Genomic DNA, 26,902 nt, shown 5'->3' with positions numbered 1-26,902 from the left:
GGTTTTGTGCACCACTGTAGTATCCTGCTTAATAAAAATGAATAACTTACAGCTGTGAGAAAATGCTTTAAAAAGTATGGAATTCCCACAGCTTTGTCGCTAGCATTGTGCTACTCCCAACCCCGCATTACAAAGAAGTGGCTCATTAGAGATTGATAAATCCACTTCACCTTTGTTGGAGTCAATGTATGTGTGTTTCTGTTTATCTAAAAGGCATTATTAGTGAAAAAGGAAAATGATCAAAACTACAGTGTCTCTGCCTTTATGTAATAAAAAAAATAGTTCAAACTGTTCATATGGAAATAATTAGAATATTATACAGCATAGGCCCTATCTTGAAATGCTCATTGAAATCAAGTTCACATTACCTACATGAAAGTTCACAGTGAGTAAGCACTTCAGGATTGGACACAAAATGTATAACAGATCCTTAGCAGAAACCTGTTTCTTTATAAAGACAGCAAATGTTGATATTTTCCCCATTCTCTCTAGATGCCTGGATCTGTCTACAATTTCACTGGGTGTATACAAGTTATAGAAATCAATAATCTGGGACCTTTCACCTTTTCTAATGCTGTGGGCAGAAGCAATATTGACAGCTGCAGGTAAACTACCCTCCATGCCTTTTTCAAATCAAAGAAACTGATCCTGTTGATTTTTTTTCCCCCTCTCCTTGAAATTGGGTTGGCATTTTAGATCATCTCCACAGTGTTTGTAAGAAAACTATTCTTATATATACACATATGAGTGCATACACACACACGCACCCAAGCACACATGGAGAGATAGATATTTTCTTTCCTTCATACACTATGAACCTATTTTAGATGCTTTTTGCAGAATTGTTCAATTAAGCTTGACAGCTTATTTATAGCAGGTTCCTGCCCACTGGCAGCTAAGACATATTATATTAAACTAGACAATATAAGATGGAATACAGAAACAGGCAGCATAAGATGTTGGTCATGTTTCTACTCACACTTTAGTGTTTTCATCCGGCTTGTAACTAAAATACTGGATTACTGCTTTTCTTCACAAAGCACATTGAGGGTATGAAAAATACGTGAAAGCATCGGCCCCGGAGATGCAAAATAATTTGATTTCACTATGCAATATGTGTATATTGCATACTCTTGGTTACAGACATTGATTCGGTTAGTAGCCCAAATTCAGAGCTGATACTGTAAATTAAACCTCTGTGATTTATGCCTTCATTTTTTGCATATAGGAGTTAAAGCTTTAAACTAGGGGAGCATAAGAAAATGGAAGTATGTATGTAAATGGTTATTTGTGCATCATGAAATCTAGGTTAGTATAAGAGGAATGATCTTACAGCACTTAACACAGAAACTTGGAACATTTTCCACATACATTTTTAAACCTAGCTTAAAAACTCCATCAGAGATTCATTGAATAGGATAACTATAACCTCTGAGTGCAGTTGCATATAACTAAAATTTGAGGGAAGTTACATGTTACACTTCAGACTATAATAAATCTGTGGAATGTTAAGTGGCGTTATAATTAGAACATGCTGTGAGCAGTCACGGCACAGCTCTGACTTGCTACTAAGAGGATGGTGAGCAGGGTTTGGCTAGGAACTAGGATACATGAGCTCTATCCCTGCTCTGGGTGAGGGAGCTGGGAGCGGTCCATCCTGGGCTGGGCCAAGTGTTTCTTCCCATGAGTATGGGAGCAAAACATGCAGGCTGGGTGGTGTAAAATTAGCTGGTGGGAAGCCATGGGCCAGATGAAATTGCCTTGCTGGCCAGATCTGTCTCATGGGCTATATTTTGCACACCCCAATCTGTGCAATATGTAATTTCACCCCATTGTTGAACAGAGAATTTTGCTCAGACTCAGAAGATCTGCATTTTAGTTTCATTTCTTCCACTAAGACCACAAAAGGATTTATGCACCTACATGATGTGCTTTAGGTGGAATTTAGCTCCTAAATTGAAGATTACGATCCTCAGTGCCACGCCTAACTTCTTAAATGCTTGAAGTCCATAGGGACTGCATTTTTCTACTGGAAGTGCCTAAAGTTTTGCTTTTGCATGTGGCCAAAGCAACCTCCTTCTTGTCAGGGCTAAACAGTCTATTGTCTCCATCATGCTTAAGCCTGATTGCTCTAAACCCTGTCTAATCCCCTTAGTGGCTTAATTTGGTAGTTTTATTTTAAGCACACCTAATGTATATTGAAAGAAGGATACCCTGTAATTTTATACATTATCACTAAAATCATTTTGATTGAATGATAGAGATGAGAACTGAATTTGTCTCTGACTTTTTAGTATTCAAAACATAGTCCACTAAAATGTAGAAATATAATACATATGGATCTTTTTCTCTTCTTGGGAATTTTAGCAGTATTGCCAACAACTTTGCAATTTCAGAAACCTCAAGTCAAATTCATAAGATATCCTTAAAGGGTGAATTTGCTTTTGGGAGAAATCTACCTGCTTCCAAAGTCTATGGAAGCCTTTAAGGAACAAAATAGAGTCTTAAATACACCAGCAAAAATATTTCCTTGTTCCAGCTGTTTTAAGGGAATGTCTCATGCCTTCCATTGTGCCAGTGAGGAAGTGCAAACCTATCCCTAGTTCCTACTTCTAATCACTGTCTCCTGCTCTCTTCACATTCCCCACTTCATTGACCTGCCTCTGCCCTCTGTTCTCATCTTCCCTTTTCCCTCCCTGCCTTCCAGCCCTGACCATGCCCACTTTCTGCCCCTCATATGTTGCTGCCATTCTTCATACTTCCCCATTCTCCTATCTCCATAATCCCCACATTCTTAAGATTTCCCTGAACCTCCTCTGGCTTCTGTCTTCCATATTCTCCTTCCTTTTCTATTCTTTATCTCCCATCCTCTTGCCCTTCAGTCTGACTTCTCATCCTCCCTGTACAATGTTTCAGTTTCCTCTGCTCTCATATACACCATCTTCCCACCCTCAAAACTTGATGTTGTGCAACCTCAGAGTAAACAACCACAGTAAAAATGGTTCTTGTACTGAAAAAATAGCTGGATCCTTTTCATCAGATGCTGTACAACCATAACTGGTCAAGTGAGTAAAGTTATGTTGCTGTTGACATGATTGGAAATGAAAAGGGTTGTCAAGATTTGCAAAAAGTAATACAGTTAGAGGTTTTGGTACAGGCAGAACCAGGATCTTGAAAGGGGGGGTGGTGACTGGCACTGTAGGGGTGGCTGCACTCCCAGTTCCAGCCTCCCTCCACCCACTGCAGTGGGCTTTCCATGCCATGACAGCAGTAGCCATAGACCTTTAAGTCACTGAATCAGGTAATAATCCACCCACCCCTCCCCACCACCTTTGGCACCTCCTACCTTCCCATCAGAGGAACCTCCCCTCTACTTATGACTCTGGACACAGGAAGTGGAGTCTGCATTTCCTTAGAATGTTGCAGGAGACAGTGTCAAAAGCATATATGCCTAAAGTCAAGGCATATAACACCCACTCCTTTCCCCCATCCATAGAGTCTTTCATTTTATTATAGAAAAAAACAGGTTGGTCAGGCATAATTTGCTATTAATGGATCCATGCTGGCTGTTTTTGATCACCTTACTGTCCTCTAGGTACTTTACAAGAGATTCCTTAGGGACCTACTCCATGATCTTTCCAGATATTGAGGTCAGGCTGACCAGTCTGTAATCCTACAGATTCTCTTTCCCTTTCTTAAAGATGGGTACTTTATTTGCCATTTTCCAAACATCTGGAACCTCACCTAAACTCTATGGATGCATCCAGATGAGCATAGACATTGGGTTCCCTGTGAACAAGAAGCAGTGGAACACCTTGTACCCCTGCTTCCTGTCTCCAGGGAACGCTCAGGCTATGTGAGCTTTGGTGTATGGCAAGTTACCCCAGATGGGGCCAGCACTGTGATGTCCCCAGTAGCCTTACCTTGGGACTCCTGGGGCTGCAGCTGCAGCGATTCTGCTGTGTGGAGCCTGGCTGGCAGCAGAGTGTAGCTCTGGGTAGGCCAGCTCTGCTTTTCACCAGCCCATGCTGGCCAAGCATGAGTTGTCCTGGGGCTTTTTTATACTGTTTTTTTGACTGCTGGATATCCAGGTGTCCAAAAAAAACAACAGAAAAAAACCTGGCACAGTGCACACCAAAACACCAAACTGTGAAGTATGTGGTGCAGCAAACCTGTTTGTAGTGCCACATACCACATCATCACACTTCTCTGGATGTAACCTATGAGTTCTCAAGGAGAATAGCTAATGGGGTTGAAATTATCTCTTGGGTATCCTACAGTGCATCTGATCCATCCTGCTAACCTGAAAGCATCTAGCATCTCTAAGTAATCCCTAACCCATTCTTCTCTAGCTTGTTTGTCTCCCTCCCTATCTTTGCTGCCAATTGCAGTCATGATCTGATAACTTCCCCTCTTTGAGAAGACCAAAGTAAAAAATAGCATTAAATACTTCAGCCTTCTCTGCATCATCAGTAACTAGATAGCCTTCTGGAGTCCATAAAGGATATAAGGACATTGTTTGGTCTTCCTCTTACTCATGACATATATGTAGAATCCCTTTTTGTTGCCTCTTAAGTTCCTTGCCAGTTGTGTCTTAAATTGTGCCGTGGCCTTTCTAACGGTATCCTTCTATGGCCTTGCAGTACTTTGATACTCTTCCCTAGTACCATGACCAAGTTGCCTCTTTTTGTGGGATTTTTTTCTGAGTTTCAACTCACTGAAAAGATAGCTTTCTAGCCAGTCGAGCCTCTTGTTGTTCTTTCTTATTCTGTCATATCAGGTATTATCAAATATCATAGTATTCTTTTGCAGGGAAGTCTTTTTTTCTCCTTTAAAACATCAGTGTCTTTCACACACTTCAGCATTTATCTTTTCTTTACTATGATTTTTCTTTCAGGCTACTTCCTCTCAGTACCATCTATTTCCAGAATTTTCCTGTTTTCTGTCTGTTATCCTTTCCATGTTTAGTCATGTTTATATTTCTGTGGTGGCATCACTCTTCTAATGAACAAAGGGGTTCTGTTTCTTGCTATCTCCAGCAATTACCTTCATAATTGTGGTGAATGGATGCAGCCAAAGAAAGCCATATAAAATCTTCTAAAGGTACAGTTTTGTGAGTAAATTCTGAACTTGTGAATATGTAATAGGTTTGGAATTTACTCAAATATGTTCTGCCATTTTTTTAACTAGAGCTATTTGAATTTCAAAATACCAAAAGGATAAGCAAATATGTGCGTAGAATTGAGAGAGCCCTAAAAATGGACTCTAGATACAGTTCATTAACCTTTTCAAAAGTATTGGCACTAGTACTTTAGAATAATTCAGCACCATTCAAAGGAAATCAGATATTTCACACTACAAAAACAATGCAATTTTAATAGTTCAAAAGTTTAAAAGTTTTAAGAATGGGGTATGATCTGGGTTCAGATACTGTGAAGGTTATAAGGACCACATGTGAAAGGAACTTAGAATTTTAAAAAAATTATATTATTATAGTATAATAATGGCATTACCACAACCCTGATATGTACATCTGACTATGTGTCTCTAAATTGCCTGAAATGTACAGAGATTGTAGTCTGTTCATTTAGCATTCAGAATCTATCCTGCAATTATCACGAGAGAGTAAATTGTTCTAGCATGGTATGAATAGGAGTAATGGGAGGACAGGTCCATTAATAGCTATTAAAGAGAACAGTAAAGGATTTATCCTCTGACATCCCGAAGCCAATGATGATTGAGGCCAAGGAGGGTATGACAGTAGATGGATTACACTAGACATTCTCTGTACATATAGTTTCCCTCTAAAGCATCTACTATTGCTACTCCCAGAGACAGGATGCTGGGCCAATATGGCACTTCTTATGTTCTTATGTGTGTCAAAGATCAAAGTCTTTGATTTCAGATGCCGATGGCAAAAGGTCAGAGGCAAAAGGTCAGAGGCTAACACAACAAACTGCAATTGTAGTCTATCCCTCTGTATTAACAGTGCTGCATATATACACCCCTGTCTGTGCCTCATTTCAAATCACTTGAGCTCCCATACGAGAGAGAAGCTAACCTTGAATTGTATACAACTCAAGTGCTATGACATAAAAAAAGATATTGGTACCCATGGTGACCAGATAATAAGACTCCAAATTAGCTGGCTTTAATGAAATTGTAAAATTAAATAATGTACTATGCTCGCCCTCCTGTGACCAAACAGGACCAGTACCACCCAAGCAAAAAATATCCCCCCTTTTTTCTGAAACTTGAGCAAACAAAGAGAGCACGAGTGCCAACCTGTTAATTATTCATACCTGGCGTGTAGTAATTGGCCACCTTGCCAAGTATAACTTTGAAAGAACTTCCACCCAAAGCAGAGAACTGCGTACACACTCAAGCAGCACAATTTATGAAGAGGCCAGTCACAAATTTTATCTCTCCGCCTACGAACTGTTCTGGCGTAACCCCGTCTTTGCCGGCTCGCCTATCTCCCTCATTATCTTTCTTATCAAGAGCTCTCGGTAATCTGCAAACCAGAGCAGCTTGTGTGAATCGCTCGAAATCTGTAACAAGCAAGTCTCTTACCCACCCTGTAAATGCTGGGTAACATGATATCTGCATGCTGTAACTGAATAAATCTACTCCTCTGCCTACGCTGCACCACATCAGTAGCGTAAGTAAAATAAACTTTCTGTGTAACCAATACGCTTTAAATCATCTCGGGGTTAGCGAGGAGTTAGTTAGGGTACTTCTGGAGAGGCTGGACGTGTTCAAGTCTGCTGGTCCGGACGATCTTCACCCTAGGGTTCTACAGGAACTGGCCGAGGTCATTGCGGGACCCCTGGCGCGGCTCTATGAGCACTCGTGGTGCTCTGGCGAGGTGCCGGAGGACTGGAAGAGGGCCAATGTGGTCCCTATCTTCAAAAAGGGAAAAAAAGAGGACCCGGGAAATTACAGGCCAGTTAGTCTTACCTCAATCCCGGGTAAGCTCTTTGAAAAAATTATCCTGGCACACATCCAGGAGGGCCTTGCGGGGGAATGCATGCTCAGGGGCAACCAACATGGGTTCATCAGTGGCAGGTCTTGTCAGACCAACCTGGTGGCCTTTTACGATCAGGTCACCAAATCATTAGACGCAGGGGTTGCTGTGGATGTAGTCTTTTTGGACTTCCGGAAGGCTTTCGACACTGTCTCTCACCCTGTCCTCATCAAAAAGCTGGGAGACTGTGGTGTCGATGCCCACACGGTCAAATGGGTCGCCAACTGGTTGGAGGGCCGCACCCAGAGGGTGGTAGTGGATGGGTTCTTCTCGACCTGGAAGGATGTGGGCAGTGGGGTTCCGCAGGGCTCGGTCCTCGGGCCCGCACTGTTCAACATCTTCATCAGTGACTTGGATGAGGGGGTAGAAAGCACCCTGTTCAAGTTTGCTGATGACACTAAGATGTGGGGGGATGTGGGTGCACTAGAAGGGTGCAATAGGCTACAAGCTGACCTTGACAGGTTGCAACGGTGGGCGGATGAGAATAGGATGGGGTTTAACACTGATAAGTGCAAGGTGTTGCACATGGGGAGGAAGAACTGGCACCACACTTACAGGTTGGGGAACTCCCCTCCTGCCAGCACGGAGACGGAAAAGGATCTTGGAGTCGTCATTGACTCCACGATGAACATGGGCCGGCAGTGTGGGGAGGCAGTCAAGAAGGCCAACCGTACCCTGTCATGCATCCACAGATGCATCTCGAGCAGGTCCAGGGAGGTGATCCTCCCCCTCTATGCGGCACTGGTCAGGCCGCAGCTGGAGTACTGCGTCCAGTTCTGGGCGCCACACTTCAAGAGGGACGTGGACAATATGGAAAGAGTTCAGAGGAGGGCCACTCGTATGATCAGGGGTCAGCAGGGCAGGCCTTATGAGGAGAGGCTACGGGACCTGAACCTGTTTAGCCTCCACAAAAGAAGGTTAAGGGGGGACCTTGTGGCCTGCTACAAACTGGTCAGGGGGGATCAGCAGGTATTGGGGGAGTCCCTGTTCCCCCGTGTGCTGCCAGGAGTGACCAGGAATAACGGTCACAAGCTGGCGGAGGGTAAGTTTAGATTAGATATTAGGAGGCGCTACTTCACAGTCAGGGCGGCTAGGGCCTGGAACCGGCTTCCAGGGGAAGTGGTGCAGGCTCCTAGCCTGGGGATTTTTAAAAGGAAGTTAGATGAGCACCTTGCCGGGGTCATCTGACCCCGGTGCTCTTTCCTGCCAAGGCAGGGGGTCGGACTAGATGATCTACCTAGGTCCCTTCTGACTCTAGCTACTATGAAACTATGAAACTATCTGACTCCTGCTTGCTGTTAACACCCACCTGTCCGGTCATAAATCCTCCCTCATGCCAAGCCAGTCATGCTGACCCAGGCTCGCAGGTCAAGGGTACACCGGTCATTTGGGGCGCAACAATGTGAAATTGAAAAAACTAAACAACTAAAATTTCTAATACTAATTTGTTTTAGATCATGGAATATTTTCTCAGGGTGGGATGCATAAAAATCTGAAACATTTAGATAGACAACACACTAGAAAATAAAATAAATGTCTTCTCTAACATAAATGCATAGTATTACATGTATGCTTATAAAAAATAGAAAAATCAATGTGGACGCCACATTATGCATACAATGCCCCCTTATTTCTATCTGTCTAACTTAAGAGGGCAAGAGAATACTTAATTGTGCATGATTTATTTACTTTGGATGAGCCCTTGGTACGCAGATGTTTTGAGCACATTAGAGCCCTCTGACCATTTATATTATAGTTATAAAAAAACACTGAAAAATATTTTAAGAACAGAAGAATTGCCATTTACTGGGTTAAACCATAGGTCCTTCTTGCCCAGTATCCTTTGTCACCCAGTAGCAGACAGTGGATGCTGAAAGGGAGAGTGAACTAGGTATGACTGAGATAGTGTTCCTCTGTCACTTGGAGCCTCCAGCATTTAAGGTCTAAGAATTTCTAATTCAGAGGATGTATCCCTAACTCCCATACTCAAAAGGAACTGATACCATTTTCCTCCAAAATTTGTCCAATCCTTTTTTGAATCTGGTTAAACTATCAGCTTCCATAACAATAACATCTGGTAGCAATGAGTTCCACACTTTAATTATACACTGTGGCAGTTTGCAGGCATTAAAAAAAAGGCAGCACTTTAAACTCAGTGTATTTCCATGCTGAGCCCAGCACATGCCCAGAGGAAGCTAGAGGTGTAAGTACATGTGGGCCCAAGGGCCCTGGCCCCCCTCAGGAAGAGGGTAGGGTGACCACTCATCCCTATTGGTAGGGACAGCCCTGAAATGAGAACATTAAGTCCCAGTCCCAGGCTGCATTACTCCAAGACAGCATTTGTCCCAGATTCCCAAAATTGTGCAGGCATCTGGGTTTTCTGTTCACCACAGAAGAACATGGGATATGGCAGGTTTGGAAGGCTGACTGGTGGGCTCACTGGCAGCCTGGCTTGTTGGTGTGAGCTCAAATGGCTGAGGCCAATTGGTGGGGGCATTTTCCTTCCCCACCAATCAGGAGGAGGCAGGAGGCAGGCTTTCCCCACTCTGACCCAGGGACGAGGTGAAGAAGAGGACCTGACAAGGAATTAACCCCTCAAGCTCATTGGTCTATTTTCAGTCTGGTGGTGGAGTTTCTGGGAAGGATAAAAGCCAGCATGCCCAGCATGGGGGTGGTTTCAAAAAGGGACAACTAAGACAGGTTGCAAAAAAGCTCGTGGAGCTGACCAGTGGGGCAGAGCAGTTGCCCCAGAAGTGCCCTGAAGTGCCCTCTGCTGAGCAAGATGCAGCAAGTGGTTGCATTCCCCTCCAGCCCTGCCATGGAGGGAGCCACTGTGTTGATGCATAGATCAGTGCATAGAGGGATGGGAGGAGGCTGAGGGATCCCCTCAGTGTGGGTTCTCATCCCTGTGATAGGCAGGAGCCTCTCGGTGCACAGATCAGTGCACGGGGCTTAGAGAGAAGAAGGGAGCCTGCATCTGTGCAAGGTAGCATGGGTCCCCATCCCTGTGAGAGGCAGGAACTCTTCAGTGCACAGACCAGTGCACGGGGCCTGAAGAGCTGAAAAGACGCCATGGCTTCACGAGGCAGCGCAGGTCCCCATCCCTCTGAGAAGCAGGAACCCCTTGGTGCACAGAGTGGTGCATAGGACTTGGATGGAGCTAAAGGGACCCCATGACTGCACAAGGCAGTGTGGGTCCCCATCCCTGAAAGAGGGAGGAGGCCTCAGTGCACAGAGTGGTGTACAGGGCCTGAGAGGGCTGACAGGCCAGGTAGCTGCATGAAGCAGCTTGAGCCTTCTTGGGGTAACAGGCAGCAGGATGGAGCAATCATCCCAGTGAGGGGGGAAGCACTGGAGCCAACCCACACAGAGAGAGAGATGAGCCAACCCCACCAGAACTGCTAGGAGACGTGAGTTACCCAAAAAGGGGATTGCAGTCCCAAGGAAGGGGGGAGACAAGGATTTCCACTGGGGAGGAGGAGTCCTCTCCTTTTGGTGATCAAAGGGAAGCCCCCTGATGTGGCTGGGGTGGGTTCAACCCCTTTGTGTCAGAGGAGTTAAGGGCCCCTTTCACCAGGGGGTGGCTTTGTGGTTACTGGGCCATGTTGCTAGAAGAGGAAGATAGTGCATCTATATAGTAACCTGATCTTTTCCCCTGGTATCAATACTTCATTTGGGCACAGCTGCTGTACCATTATTGTTGTCCTTGTTCCTTACATTTTTGGGACCTTTGCTATAAACTTGCGTACTTAATGTTGTATTATGAGATAATTATGAGCTGCCTTATTTAATGTTAGTCGTTCAGTAGCTTAAGGGACTGCTAGAGTATCCCTTACTCAATCCCTTACCAGCTGCCTGAAGGAAGTCTGTGGGTGGGGGATGGGGTGCAGGAGGTGCAAACTGAGTCCCCCACAGTGAGGGAGGGAGTGGGACAGGACCTGGGCCTGGGAGCACTGCTCAGCCAAGGTGGTGCATGGAGTGTGGGGACAGAGCAGGAAGCAGGACAGCACCATGGGAGGTTTGTCCAGGGGACAGCTACCTGCCACTGTGTGCACTCCTGGGAAGGAGTGCAATAGGGAGCATGTGCCTGTTAGATTTGTGTGCAGGGTGGGGAGGATGCCCATGGTGACCATGGTGGCATACCTTGGAAAGCCAGCAGGCCAAGGCACTTAATGGATCCCACCCCTGCTCCAGCCCTGGAATGAACTGTAGGCAAGGCAAGTCAATCCCATCTCAGAGGAAAGGCAGCAAAAGGCCACAGCAACACTTTTGGCTCTCCAGGGAACTAGCGGACCTCTTGCATCTTAAAAGAAAGACCTACAAAGGATGGAGGACTGTATGCACCACCAAGGAGGAATACTCTGTACTGGTTCTGATCTGCAGAGTGTGAACCAGGAAAGCCAAGGCTGCAACTGAACTCCAGCTAGCTACAAATATCAAGGACAATAAAAAGTCCTTTTTTAGATATGTGGGGAGCCAGAGAAAAAGCAAGGGCAACACTGTACCCCTTCTAAACCAGATGGGACAACTGACAACTGACACCCAGGAAAAAGTAAACTTGTCAAATAGGTACTTTGTGTCAATTTTTCACCAGTTCTATGGGATTCCCCTCTCCACTATGGGACAGGAAGGCCCAGTGAGGGAGATTCCTTACCCTTCATCAATGCTGACCTCATGAAGGAACACCTTGAGAGGCTGGACACATTCAAGTCAGTTGGCTCTGACAGTTCACACCCCAAGGTTCTCAAGAAGCTGGCAAGCATCATAGCTCAACCCCTGGCATAGATCTTCAGGAACTCCTGGTGCTCTGGTGAAATGCCTGAAGACTGGAATAAGGCCAATGTGGTCCTATCTTCAAGAAAAAGAGGAAAGTAGATCCAGCAAACTACAGGCCCATCAGCCTGACTTCTGTCTCAGGGAAGGTCTTGGAAAAGATTATCAAAGATTATCAAAGAGACCATCCTTAACAGACTGGCTGATGGCAACATCCGGAGGGATAGCTAGTATGGATTGGTTGTGGGTAGGTCTTGCTTGACCAATCTCATTTCCTTTTACAACCAGGTGACCTATCACCTGGACAAGGGAGAAGAGATTGATCTCATCTATCTTGACTTTAAAAAAGCCTTCAATCTGTTATCTCATGATTACCTCCTGGCAAAACTTGCCAACTGTGGCCCTGGCCTCACCACGATCCGGTGTCTTGGGAATTGCCTCTACAGTAGGACCCAAAGGGTGGTGGTTGATGGAAGTCAATTGTTGTGGTGTGCTGTAACCAGCGGGGTCCCTCAAGGTTCTGTCCTTGGGCCTATACTATTCAACATCTTCATTAATGATGTAGACATTGGTGCCAGAAGTGGACTGGCCTAGTTCGCCAACAACAGCAAACTCTGGAATAAAGTGTCCACACCTGAGGACAGAAGGGTGATACAGGCAAACTTTGACAGGCTCGGGAAATGGGCTAATGAGAACCTGATGGCATTTAACACCAAAAAATGCAAGGCTCTTCCCCTTGGGAAGAAAAACCCACAGCATGCTTATAGGCTTGGCAGTGCTACGCTGGTTAGCACTATGGACAAAAGGGACTTGGGGGGTCGTGATTGATCACAAGATGAACATGAGCCTTCAATGTGATGCTGCGGCTAGTAAAGCTGCTTGCATCCATAGAAGCTTCTGTAGTAAATCCCAGGATGTCATTCTCCCATTGAACTCGGCCTTGGTGAAGCTGCACCTGGAGTACTGCATCTAATTTTGGACCCCACAATTCAAAAAGGATGTGGAGAAGCTTGAGAGGAGAGCCATGCACATGATCAGAGGTAAGGAAAACAGACCTTATGATAAGGCTGAGAGCCATGGGACTCTCATGGTAGAGAGTGTCAGAGACTCGCTGCTAGATCCCTGGAGAGCAAGGGGGGCTGCTGTGCCCTCTTGCTGCCTTTCCTTTGAGATGGAATAGACTTAGCTTGTGCATTGAGGATCGCTCCCTTGAGGAGCAACCACTCTTCTTGAACTCCCCTCTCCCTGGGGTCATGCTCCCTTAGGGCCTCACTGACAGGCCTCCTGAGCTTGTCAAATTCGGTTTTTCTGAAGTCAAGGACTTCTGTGTTGCTGACTGACTTGCCAGCTTTACGGCGGATGTTGAAGGTGATCAGCTCGTGGTCGCTGTCACCCAGCTTCCCATCAATCACTAGGTCACCTATTAGGTCATCCCCTGTAGCCAGTACCAGATCGAGCAGTGCTTTGCCTCTCATTGGCCCATAGACTTCTTGAGTCAGGTAGAGGTCATCCACGCATGAGAGGAAGCTTTGCTTGGATTTTGCTGAGTGATCCTCCCATGAGATGTTCGGGTAATTGAAGTCACCCATGACGAACATGGTCCTGGAGCATGAGGCATCAGCCAGCTCCCAGGCAAACTCCTGGTCAAGCTCAGAACTTTGGGTGGAAGGTCTGTAGTAGACTCCCACCGTTATGTCCCCTGTGCCATGTTCCCCATGAATTTTAACCCAGAGGGTCTCTAGCTGTGCACCCTGGTCACCAAATCAGCTTCCAGGGACATGTAGCTTTCCTTAACATAGAGAGCTACACCCCCACCCATTTTATCTACACGATTCCTCCTGTACAGGGTATAGCCCTCTATACCCGTGGTCCAGTCATGGGTGGAGTCCCACCAGGTCTCTGTTATCCCAATGACATCATAATTCTTTGCATTGAGCAGGAGGACAAGCTCCTCCTGCTTGTTCCCCAAGCTCCTGGTATTTGTGTACAGGCAGGCAAGTGTCCCCTTGGGGGCTCTTGCCTTGCCCACATATTGTACCAGGGCTGGGGCAAGGGTGGGCTCCCTTAAGTGCCTTGGCCTGCTGGCTTTGCAAGGGTTGCTCAGCGGGCCAGCAATAGCGGTAGTCCCCCATCCCCCAGCGGGCTTATTTTAAAGCCCGGTGGAGCAGGTCAGACAGTCTGGCTGAGAAGAGCCTCCTCCCCAGGGGAGAGAGGTGGAGGCCATCTCTTCCCAGCAGCTCGCTGCCTCTCTCGCCAAAGAGCGGGCTGTGGTCATGGAAGCCAAAGCCTTCCCGATGACACCAGTGCTGCAGTCTTTGGTTGACTCTGTGGATCCTCCTCTTCCTCCTCAGCCCATAGCCTGAGACTGGGAGGATCAACGAGGATACCACCTGTGCTCCCAGACCCTTTAGCCCTGCTCCCAAATCCCTGTAGCACCTCATGACCAGGCTGGGAGCACTCTGAGCCATGTCATTGGTGCCCACATGAATAAGGAGCATAGGATAGTCATCTGTGGGCTGAAGGAGCTTTGGGAACTTCTCCTCAATGTCCCAGATGCAGGCCCCTGGGAAGCAGCAGACTTCCTGGGTTAAGGGATTGGGGTGGCAGATTGCCCCCTCAATCCCCCTCAGGATGGATTCTCCCACAACAAACACCTTATGTTTTGTCTTGGGGAGAGTGTGGACAGTAGCTGCAGGTGAGCCTGTGTTGCCTGTGGGAGCTAGCAACTCAGCAGGCTCTGCTGGAGCAGCAAGAGGTGCGTACCTGTTGCTAATCTCCGGCAGGGCAGGGACCTTGGTGCAGTGGGCCTTAGGGCCCTTGACGACCTTGGTCCATGCCCCTGACTGGACAGACTGGACAGAGTGGGACGTCCTGGAGTCCTCCTTTGTCCTGGAGGGAAATGGTGGTCTACCCTCCAGCTCCCGGGGGAAAAGAGCCTGGCAGTAGGAGTCAATCTCCTGCTCACAGTCCCTGATGGCACGTAGTCTCTGGACTGTGGCCTAGAGCTCCTCCAGCTGGTGTGCCAGAGACTCCAAAAGGGAGTAGACCCCACACAGGGAGGTGGCCATGCTCTTGGGCCCCAGAGCCTGAAAAAGGGACAGTCAGCCCCCGCAGACAAGAGCCACGGGCTCTGTCTGCATGGAGCCTGGAACCATGGGCTCTGTCTGGGTGGCAGTCTCTGAGGTGCGCAATGGGGGGGCTGCAGAGCCTGAGGGGACCCTCGGGGTGCGGTGCGTGCCCATCCGTGTCATGCCTCTGGTAGGCTGGCTACAGCTGGGACTGACTACCCAGGGGAGTTCGCAGGCAGGGTCTCAGGCCCTCCTGCGCTCCCTCCTGCGTCCACTCCATGCTAACTCACACGCCGGCAGACAAGCATGCCTGTTTGTGCAGCCTGTTCGCGTGGCTCCAGTCACATGGCTTCCTGCAGGGCTAGGTGAAATAGGGGTCTGGGTGGCGGCTTCACCCAGCCCAGCTCTATGCAGCCATCTCCTCCCACTCAGAGAGAGGTTAACCCCTTCCCACCATGAGCCCCGCTCGCCTCCGGATGTGCTGGGGGTTGGCAGGGGGCTCTGCGGCTGCTGGGAGGGTGTCTGAGGGGCTTCGGGGGAGCAGAGGCACAGCGGGCTTTCACCTACACATCTCTCGCTGCTCCGGAGCCTAACTGTGCTTTTTTGCCATTTGGCGGGCCCTTTTAAACTGCACACATGCGCAGTGGGCCTGCCATTGGGGAAAGCTGTTCTCAGGCAATGGGGGGCCCTGCCCGGGATTTGGTGGGCCCTGCCCTACTGGAGGAAGACTGGTGAGTACCCCCTCCTACTTTTCCCTCTCCCTGGGGGCTGGGCCAAGTAGGGGCCTGGGCGGGGGCTTGACCCGGCCTGGCTCCACGCAGCCGCCTCCTCCCACTCAGAGATGGATTAACCACTTTCCACCATGAGCCCTGCTTGCCTCTGGCTATGCTGGGGGTCAGCAGGGGATATGTGGCTGCTGGGAGGGGGGTCTGAGGTGTCTGGGGGGCTTCGGGGGAGTGGAGGCACAGCGGGCTTTCACCTGCGCATCTCTCACCACTCCGGAGCCTAGCTGAGGAGGATTTGTTCAATATCTTCATTAATTATGTGAACATTGGAGTCTGAAGTGGACTGGCCAAGTTCACCGATGACACCAAACTTTGGGGCAAAGCATCCACACCAGAAGACAGGAGTGCAATCCAGGCTGACCTGGACAGGCTCAGCAAATGGGTGGACGAGAACCTGATGGTGTTTAACAATGAGAAATGCAAGGTTTTCCACCTTGAAGAAAAAAGTGCAGCATCCTTATCGGCTTGGCAGTGCTACGCTGGCTAGCACTACAGAAGAAAGAGACTTGGGGTCATCACTGACCACAAGATGAACACGAGCCTGCAATGTGATGCTGCAGCTAGTAAAGCAACCAAAACGCTGCCTTGCATCTGTAGATGCTTCTCAAGCAAATCCCAGGACTTCATTCTCCCATTGTACTCGGCCTTGGTGAGGCTGCAGCTGGAGTACTGCGTTCAGATTTGGGCTCCACAATTCTAAAAGGATGTGGAGAAGCTTTAGAGAGTTCAGAGAAGAGCTACACACATAATCAGAGGTCAGGAAAACAGACCTTACAATGACAAGCTGAGAGCCATGGCACTCTTTAGACTGGAAAAGTGCAGGCTCAGGGGTGATCTGATGGCCACCTATAAATTTATCAGGGGTGACCACCAGGATCTGGGGGAGCGTTTTTTCACCAGAGAGCACCAAGGGATGATGAGGTCGAACGATCATAAACTACTGCAAGACTGTTTCAGGCTGGACATAAGAAAGAATTTCTTTACTATTCGAGCCCCCAAGGTCTGGAACAGCCTGCCATTGTAGGTGGTTCAAGCACCCACATTGAACATCTTCAAGAGTAAATTGGATGCTTATCTTGCTAGTATCCTATGACCCCAGCTGACTTCCTACCCTTTGGGCTGGGGGCTGGACTTGATGATCTTCCAAGGTCCCTTCTAGCCCTAATATCTATGAAATCTATGAAATCCCCCTGTGGCCAACAGGGGGAGCTCCAGGCCCCAGCACCTGCTGCCAACACTTGGCAGCCATCTTTAAAACACCTCTTGTGCACTGTGATTTCTGGGAAATACTTCCAATGCTGAGAGAAGCAGCATGGCATGGACACAGGCAGCAAGTGGCAGCTCTGCTTCTGCTAGATCAGCTATGGCTGCCCCAGCCCCTGGCCCTTGCACCAAGGAACAGTGTCTCCAGATCCACCTGGCTACCTTGGTCATCCTGTTGGCCTACTGCCATCACTCTCACCTGGCTCGTGGACATCTCATTCCACCCGGCTCCCCCACAGTCACCATCTTGCTGATGGCCAGATGCCCTCCAAGGGCCCATACTGCCATGCAGCTGTTGCTGCCAGCTTTAATAATTAGGGACTGCAGCAGGCCACCACTGGGGCTGCAATCACCATCCTGGCCCTCCAGACCCAACACCTCAGGCCCACCATGTCAGCCAGGACTGATGGCAGCACATGGTACAACACAACTGGGATGACAAGCAGTGGATCGACATCTTCAGAATGACCTGGGCCACTTTTGCTGACCTGCTTCACCAAGTCTGGCCTCATCTAGAGTGCCATGGCATGCTCCAGGCCCTCCCTGGTGACACCCACCTGGCTCTGGCACTGAACAAGTTGGCCATTCCCATCAGCCTGCAGTATGTGGGGGACCTGTTTGGGATGGGCAAGGCCACCACTGGGAAGGTCATCCTTGAGGTGTGTGGTGTTCTCCAGGATGTGCTGGTAGCCATGGTCCTCCATGTCTGTGATCCCCAGGGGGTGGTTGCAGAATTCTGTGCACTGGGATTCCCCCACTGTATTGGGACCCTGGACAGGACCCACATCCTGGTCACCTGCCTACCTCATGAACACAGGCCCTACTATAGCTACAGGGGTTTCCACTTGAAGGTCCTCCAGGTGGTCATCAATCACCAGGGGACCTTCACCAATGTCAGTTCCAGCTGTGTGGGCAGTGTACATGATGTGTGTGTATTTCAGAACTGTGGACTGGACATGCTTATGGAGAGTGGGCACTTCACACCAGAAATGGAGGACCTGAAGCTAGGCACCATCATCATTCCATCTCTCCTCATGGGAGACCCAGTGTACCTGCTACTCCCATGGCTGATGAGGCCCTACACCAGCCACCTGGACCCCCATCAGGCCCATTTTAATCAGTGCTTTGGCTGGACACACACTTTCATTGAGTGTGCCTTCAGCTGCCTCAAAGGCCACTGATGGTCCATCACTGCCCAACGCAAAGTGGCCAGGACAAAACTCCCCATCATAGCAGTGTGTGTGCTGCACAATATTTGCAAGGCCAAGAGAGAGTTGTTTAGAAAGGCCTGGGCAGTGGAGGTGTGCTGGAAAGAGGCAGCCTGGCAGCGGGAGCATGATCCTTAGTGGCAGTGCCAGAGGTAGGTCTCCCCTGGCAAGGCTCCAGGTGAGCCATGAACCCACCAGTGGAGGCCAGGGCACTGGGTGCAGAAGGCTCTGGCAGACCACCTCTTTGAGCACCCCTGCCCCTGCCTCACTGCCTGCCCCACCATCCACATATACCCCACTCCCTTCCCACCCCCAGCACCACTCTCAGGCCTTGCACACATTTGGAAAAAAAAATTTATTCCCCTCACAACACCCACCCCCAGCCCTCCCTCCTCCCCTTTCAATACAAAAAGCCCTCTTGTCCCTCCCTCCCCAACACACAGAGTCCTCTCCCCTCTTCCCTAACCAACAGAGCCCCTTCCCTTCCCCCTCCTCAACCAACAGAGCCCCTCCACCACCCTCCCCACTTGCCACTCCCACCAGCCAGAAGGTGCTGGAGGACTTCCTCCCAGGCTGGAAGAGGGGGAAGGGGAGGGAGGTTGCAGCAGGAAGCTGCCAGGAGCCCTGCAGGGCCAGGGATGGGGGATAGGTAGTAAAGGGAATGAATGCAACCACCAGGCTCAGGATAGTATCCAGAGTCCAGTGGTCATTGTCCATGGCCTCCACTGCCTGGGCCTGGATGGCCACTTGCTGCCTGAGTAGCTTGATCCATTCCTGTTCCAGGGCCTCCATCATTGCCCAGTGTGCCAGAGTGCCAGGTCCTGAGTGTCCTCCCAGGCGGTCTCCTGGGAGATGTCCTGTTCCCGCCAGGCCTGTGCCCATGCCTCCCACTCCTCTGCCTCTACCACCAGCCACTAGAGAAGAAGGGCTTGATTTTGGGTCTACTTCTGGTGCAGCCAGTATATGTGGTGCACTCCAGCACTGGGTGGCAGTGACCTGGAGCCTGCATCTCCCCCATGCCCAGATGCTGGCCCAGCAGAGGCAAGAGACAGAAGCTTTTTGTGAGAGTTGGCAACATTTCAGAGATCAAAAGCTCTGCATCAGGAGTTTGCCATGCATGTGTGCCCAGGGACCATAGTAAGTCTGGATGGGCAGGTCTAGGCCCAGGCTGGCCATTCCTCTGCCTGTGGGGAGGTGCTCTGGGGCTGACTCCCCTCCCCCCACTGCCACTGTGCCCCAAGCATGCCCCTGCTGCATGTGCCCTGGGCAGTGTATGATGAATTGTTTGTGCAGACTGAGGAGTGCCTGAGCCACTTTGCCCTGCTGCTGCTGATCCTCCTGGTGTCCCAGGCACACCTGTGTTCCTAGTTTGGGATCCTGAGCTATGACAGTGTGAGGGGCAAGCCCGGGCTGCCCTAGAACCTCCTCTGCCACGTGGAGGGCTACCTGTGGCAGTGCTAAATGTCCCTGCCCCTTGCTGCTGAGGAGGACATCACCACCAGCATTTATGCTTTTCTCAGGGTGTGACAGGCCTGTGCCTGCTGAGCTGCTCCCATGGGCTGCTCAATAAATTCCTGAACTGTGTCCCACCTTTCTGCATGCTGTGTGGGGGAACCTGGGGCCAGGGGAGTGTGGACAGGCTGGGCAAGGAGGCAGAGCCTCGATCAGGGCCAGGGCAGGAGCAGGGACGGGGCAGGGGCTGGGGCCAGGGCAAGGGGTAGAGGTGGGGACTGGGGCTGAGAGGGCTCTCCCCACACAGTACAAGACTTACCATGTGGCTGGGGCTGGTGGGGCTAGCAGCTTGGCACAGGTTTACCCATGAGTGATGGAGTCCAGCTGCACCCAGTGTCTGTGGCCTGTGCATGGTGGGCCATTGCCCACCAGGGCCCCACCTTGGGGAGTACCTGGCAGTGCTGGAAGTCAGTGGTGTCATGGCTGGCCACTCCTCATGGTGGGGTCTTGGGTTGTGGAACTGGCAAGGCAGCTGCTGGCCAGGGATCCCTGAGCTGCTAGTGGATGCAGCAATGGGGAGGTGGGTGGGGAATGGTGCTGATGGCCTGAGGGCCCCTCCTGTGGTGATGTGTCACTGGAGGGTTCAGAGTGAGGCAGGGGCTTGGGCAGGCCAGCTCTTTTTGGGGGGTGAGCAATGCAGGGTTGCAGCCTGTGTCCTGGGGCACCAAAACCCTGGTCAGTTGCCACATAAAGGGCATGGTCTTGCAGGCACAACTGGACCAACAATTGTGGTTGGACATGGCTACCCCCTGTGGCCACAAGATCTTAATCTTTATGTAGCACTGCCATGCCAACCAGAAGTGTCTGCATGCCACCCAACAGGGCCTCATAAACGTGGGTGTTCAAGCGTGAACTGCCTCTACACCTCCACATTACCCCAGAGTCCCACGAAGTTACCTATCTCCACCTGGCTTCGGTTGGGACCCTGGGACTTTGGTATGTGCACGCAGGCAGGTCCAGGCCTCAACAGGAAAGATGAGGATGACATCACTGGTCCCATGCCGGCTCTCTAGGCCGCCATGTGGCTGTTCTGGTACTGCCAGCCATGGACAGCAGCCAGCAGTAACCAGCACAAGGCCATGGCCAGGGACTGGGAGCTGCATGGCAGAGGTGAAGGGCCACAGCACTTGTAAGCACAGCACACGTTGCTGGAGGTGAGCAGAGGGAGCAGGTACTGGCCCTGCTGACAGAGACAGTCAGACAGCAGCCCTTTACAATACTTACCTGTCAACAAGCAGGAGCTCAGGATAGGTGACAATACATGCAGAAGCTGCCTGTGTCCTGTCCAAGGGGGCACACAGTGGCCTGCAGTGCTCCTGAGGAGTAGAACAGACTTGTTCAGGCTTCTGTGACGTGTTCTCAGGGCACAAAATGGCTGAAGGCTTTTATAACCTGTAGATAGGAGCTTCCACAGAGCCAGCCCAACCTGGGGAAGGAGAAGCTCCTGAGCAGAAGAAGTTCCCAGCTAGGAGCCTTGAAGCTGGGCGCAGTAACACTATAGTGCTGGGTCACGCCTACATGAGTGTTACCGCACTTTAATTGTGACTAAATGTGATACCTGCATTTTTACATGTGTAGATGTGCACCCATACTGTGCAGCAAACTAGGCCTCAGAAACATTAACACGTCTCGTGTAGATGCACCCAGCAAGTAGTAAGTTTCAACTTGACAATGTATTGTTTAAGAAGTATTTTAAGAACTGTAAATGTTTGTTTAAATCAAATCAAATCAAATCAAGGTTCTGTTTAAATCATTACCTGCTGAAACTAAATGCTGAATAGATCATTTTGAATAGATAGTCTTGAGTAGGTTAACAGAGTTAAAAGGAAATGTAGAAATGAGATGAAAGTAAAAATGAAATGAAATTAAATTAAATTAAAATAAATTAAATGAACAAATCCTGTTCTTAAGCAAGTCAGATACTTCTGATGCTTACTGGGTGCATCTACATGTGCACTTTACTGCAGAGATGACTAACTCGCTATGCAGTAAAGTGTCACTTTCTTCATGTGCGCCAGCATTAGGGCACAGTAAATTAACTGCTCTGTAAGAATACTGTCAGGAACAGTACTGTCTTATGGAGGAGTAATAAAGTGTGATGAAATGCATGTGTAGTCAGTGACAGGGGCTGCCTGGGGCATGAGGATGCTAAAGTGTGGATGATGTTTGCTGTATGACTCCACAGAGAACTCTTGTGCCCCAGCCAGTTCTTCCACCTACTGACACTGCCACCCAGAGGCTACAGCTGACCCCACAAGCCTGCTGCCAGCCTAGGACTGCTCCACCCCCACTCAAACTGTTGCTGTACCAGGCACATGTGTAAATGCTGTGTCTGGGATCAATGGACTCTGGCTCAAACTGCCCTGCAGTTCATCACATCATTAATTTCACATGTAGATACACCCGATGTAATGTAAAGTTGCTAGAGTGTTTCAGTAACTGACTTTAATACAATGCTGGAAAAATTAATTACATTTTATAGGTAAAGTAGAGATGATATATGTGAAATGAAACTGACCCCAGTGTTAAAGGTGGTGCTCACTCAACTGTAGTTAATTTATTCAAATATACACATACATAGCTATATATGGGTATGAGTTGCTAATATATATTTAAAATATGTATGTGTATTAGCAACTTATCAGGTATTGCTTTTTCTGTAAAAAAAATTCTAATTGCTATACAAAAATTGATCAGGTGCCAACAAAAACTCGGTTACATAAAAATGAGCTTATGGATATACTAATGAATGTAAACATATAAGGACAGTTTATAAATGAGAGAATCTAATCAGCTTCATCATTAGTTTCTGTTTACAGGGAAGAAATATCTCATTTTAAGATCTTATATTTGTCCTAATTTGTCTTAAACTGTGTTCTCACACATAATTTCAGTTTTATCTCAGCAAAATGCCAAGTGCCATTTGCATTTTCTACTCTGTGATGTTTGCTCTCTGAGTTTCTTGCTGTAGATAGAACTAATGGTTGATGGTCGCAGTGGTGGCAGTGCATAGCAGTGGTGGTACTTTTCTTAAGTAATTCTGTAATTTAAAAGACAACCATATTAGTGGTTCCTTGTGGGTGCATCTACATGTGACACTACATCACAGTAGCAACGCATAATGGCAATGTAGAGTCAATGGGCAAACACTGTGGCGCCACAGCTATGTCAACATGACAATGTGCTCCCTCAGTATAGCACATTGCTACAGCAGTGTAATAGCTAAAAATAAATGTGTGCCATGTGAACAGTGCGGTATGGGTTGTTACTGTGCTGTCATTTAGTACTTCTCATTTAGTGCTTCCTAAAGGAAGTACTAAATAACAATGTATTACCAATGGCACCATAGGGGCACATTTCTACAATTTTTTTGTATGCACTGGGTTGTAATTTCTCTACAATTTTCAGTTAGTCCTCTAAATACCTGTATTCCTCCAGACCTTCAGTAGAACACTGCCCATCCTTTAATTCTAAAGTATAAATAAACCAATTCTTCCAACCCTGTCCAAGCACCCAGCAGGCCCATAGCAACCATATGAAGTTTCAGGTCTCTCACAGCTTTCCATTAACTCTCCTTTTTTAAAAAAAACTTCTTACTGTTCCTGAATTCTTCATGCCATGCTCTATATTATAGTATGTATGTCATAGTGTATAGAATCATAGAAAATTTGAGTGGGGAGGGAACTTTCAAGGTCATGTCGTGCAACTCTCCACCAGAAGTAGGATCCTTCCTTTTCTAAACCATCCTATGCAAATCCATTGTCTAACCTATTAGTAAAATTATACAGTCAACCCTGACACAACCACAAGACATAACACCCTAACCTGTGACAGATAGGCAGTGGGATAATCATAGCCAGTGTCCTGTTGCTTCAATGGATGTTAAACTATGCTCAAGAAATCTAAGGAAGATGGTCATACCACCACTAGAGAGGAAGGAAAGCCACCCCACTGCCAGCCTGTACCAATGGAGTAAATTTCCTTCCTGATCCAAATATGGTGATTGGGTTCACCCTGAGTTAGGGACAGGCCCTCTAGTTGGAAATCTCTGGGTTTGAGTCACACCCAGAGCACTCACACAGTCCAATCAAAACCCAAGGCCTTGGCTGCAGTGAAAACACAGTGCTTCTAAAGAAAGAAAAGTCCTCCCCTATCCCATCCACAGCATATGTAGTAACAGAAGCGGGGGAAAAATCCTTCCTAGTTCCATCTGGCAACTACTAAAGCTCAGCAGCATTGTATATACCCATAGTTACTCCTAGATCATTCCTAACCAATTTTTGCCCAACCTCTTGAGCATCTCAAACGATGCAGATTCCACAACTTCCCTAGGCAGGCTATCCCATTGCTTCACTATTCTAAGAGTGAAAAAGTTCTTCCTAATACCCAATCTAAACCCACTTTGCTGCAGCTTTAATTCATTGGTTCTCATTTTGCTGCCTTTGGCAAAAGAGAAAGCATTTCTCTGTTCTTTATGACAGTCCTTCAGATATCTGCCGACTGCTATCTTGTTTCCTTGTACTTCATTTCTGCTAAGCTGAATATGCCTATTTCCTTCAACCCGTTCCTTATATGACTTGTCTTCAAAACCCTTTGTTGTTTTTGTTGCCCATATCTGGACTCTTTCTAACTTCTCCATCTTTTTTCAAAATGTGGAGCACAAAACTGCACACAGCATAGAGAGGCACTATCACCTCCCTTATCCTGCATTTAAAGGGCACTTGTACATGTGATGGGGGTTTAGTTCCCCTAAATTGAAAATGATGGGTTTTTAACTGGTCGGTTTTTGAATGTGACCCACCATTTCAATTTAGGGACTTCTGTCACTGTTATGGAACAGTGGCGGCCTGACAGCAGCTCACCCCGCCCTCCCCCCCACCCCAAAAAAAGTAGAGAGGGGCCGAATCCTTTTTTTTTTTCTTGTGGAGCCTGCCTGCCCCTTCCCACCCCCCATGGCTGGGGGGGGGCAAGCTGCTAGCAGCCCCCTAAACTGTGGGGGGGAGCTGATTGGGGTACTAGTGGGCAGGTCCTGCTGCAGTTCAGAGGCAGCACCCATTGGATTTCTATCCACAGAGATTCTATGGTACCTCTCTTATCAATTGAAAATCTACCCTCTTCCCCAAGATTGTGTGGGGAGCAGAGACTGTGTGAGGAGCAGAGCCTGGGACTCATGGCATGTCCGGGGCCAGCTTTACTATCTTGTCAGGTGTGCTGAATTGGATCGCCTGGCACTTGGGGGCTATTTCTGGACAAGCAGCTCCGGTGGAAGGAATGAGGGAAGGCAGGCTGGATGGATCTGTTGAACATTCTGGTTGTGGAGAACTTCCCTGGGAATGGGGCAGCAGATCGATTGATCTGAGAGCTTGGAGGAGCTCATTATTCATAACGTATGTTAATTGCTGTTGCAAGCTCTCAATTAATTGGCACGTCAGTTAATTAATTCAGGTGTCAAGATTGTGCGGCAAGACCCATGAGGGCTGGCAGACTGTAGGCAAAGCAGCAGCTAAGCCCATCGTTCTGTTTCTTCTTTTCTTTTTTTCTTATACATTGTTGTTTTTTCCTGGAGCTGAACCTACTGGAGATGCCCACAGCCGGGTCAGACTGGGTGAACCCATTCCCTCCTGGAACCCACTAAAATGTCAAAGTCATGTGGGGTACTGTGGGGACTGCAGCTTGCAGGTTCCTTCCAGTGACAGCCAGATCAGGGAGTGCCTGTGGCATGAGTGGTGCCTCCTGGTGGTGTCTCTCAGGGAAGAGGCAAGAGAACTACAGGAGGAGGTGACATCCTCTGGTATGAGACTTTCATTGATTCAATGCTGGAGAAGACTTCCAGGACTGCAAAGGGAAGAAATGCCAGACACAGCACTAAAGAAGAGAGAGGACATGGAAACCCAAGAGGGTGGAAGCTGGAGGCTTGTAACTTCTGGCAGCAAGCAGAGATATTCACCTCCACCTGCAGTGGTCCATCTGGAGAACAGATATGCAGCCTTAGCAACACAGAGAGAGGAGCATGTTCCATTGATGGGAAAGACAAGCCAGGCCCCACCAACATAGGAAGAATCAAAATTACCACAACCAAGAAGAAAGAATGTGTGGTGGTGGCTGGAGACCAACAAAGGTGATGTCATGGTGGGGGTCTGACCACTGGACAAGAGGAAGTGGTGGATAAAGCTTTCTTCAAGCAGCTAATGGAAGTTTCCTGATCACAGGCCCTGGTTCTCATCGGGGATTTCAAATCACCCTGACTTCTGTTGGGAGGGCAATACAGCAGTGCACAGGTGATCCAGGAAGTTTTTGGAGAGTATTGGGGAAAACTTCCTGGTGCAAGTTCTTCTTGATTTTCTGCTCACAAACAGGGAAGAATTGGTAGGGAATGTAATGTTGGCAGCTATGACCATGAGACAATTGAGTTCAGGATCCTGAGGAAAAGAAGGTTGGAAAGCAGAAGAGTAAGGACCCTGGACTTCAGAAAAGCAGACTTCAACTCACTTAGGGGACTTATAGGCAGGATCCCCTGGGGAGCTAGTCTGAGGGGCATAGGGGTCTAGGAGAGCTGGCTGTACTTTAAAGAAGCATTACTGAGAGTGCAGGAACAAATGATCCTGATGTGCAGGAAGACTAGCAAGTATGGCAGAAGACCAGCTTGGCTTAGCAGGGAACTCTTTAGTAAACTAAATTACAAAAAGAAAGCTTATAAGAAGTGGAAACTTGACAAATAACTAGGGAAGAATATAAGAGAATTTCTCAGGCATGCAGGGATGTATTCAGGAAGGCCAACATGCAATTGGAGTTGCAGCTAGCAAGGAAGATGAAGGGTAACAAGAAGGGTTTCTCCAAGTATGTTGTTACCAAGGGGAAAATCAGGGCAAATGTGGGCCCCTTACTGAATGAGGGAGGCAACCTAGTGACAGAGGATGTAGAAAAGGCTGAAGTGCTCAATGCCTTTTTGCCTCAGTCTTCACAGGCAAGGCCAGCTCCCAGACTGCTACACCTGGCAGCACAGTTTGGGGAGGGGATGAGCAGCCCTCAGTGGTGAAAGAACTGATTAAGGATGATCTAGAAAAGCTGAACTTACAGAAGTCCTGTACTTAGGATGGAGCAATCCCATGCACCAGTACAGGCTGGGAGCTGACTGGCTGGGTGGCATCTCTGCAGAAAAGGATCTGGGGGATTACAGTGAACAGCAAGCTGAATATAAGCCAACAGTGTGCCATTGTTGCCAATAAGGCTAAAGGCATACTGGGCTGCATTGGTAGAAGTGTTGCC

At 48.3% G+C, this 26,902-nt stretch overlaps 1 protein-coding gene across 1 annotated transcript in view; it reads left to right on the top strand.

Moving 5' to 3' along the window:
• EYS (EGF-like photoreceptor maintenance factor) overlaps nt 1-26,902 on the top strand; it is a 1,897,540-nt gene that overhangs the window by 1,370,334 nt on the left and 500,304 nt on the right. The window contains exon 36 of the mRNA XM_090034512.1: nt 493-605. Coding sequence (XP_089890638.1) covers nt 493-605 — 113 coding nt within the window. The remainder of the gene's footprint in view (nt 1-492; nt 606-26,902) is intronic.

Source organism: Crocodylus siamensis, chromosome 1 (assembly GCF_052110815.1).
Source record: "Crocodylus siamensis isolate JL-2025a chromosome 1, ASM5211081v1, whole genome shotgun sequence".
In the NCBI taxonomy this organism is placed as follows: domain Eukaryota; kingdom Metazoa; phylum Chordata; order Crocodylia; family Crocodylidae; genus Crocodylus; species Crocodylus siamensis.
Note: the sequence above shows the minus strand (reverse complement) of the source record. Positions and strands in the feature narration are given on the sequence as shown.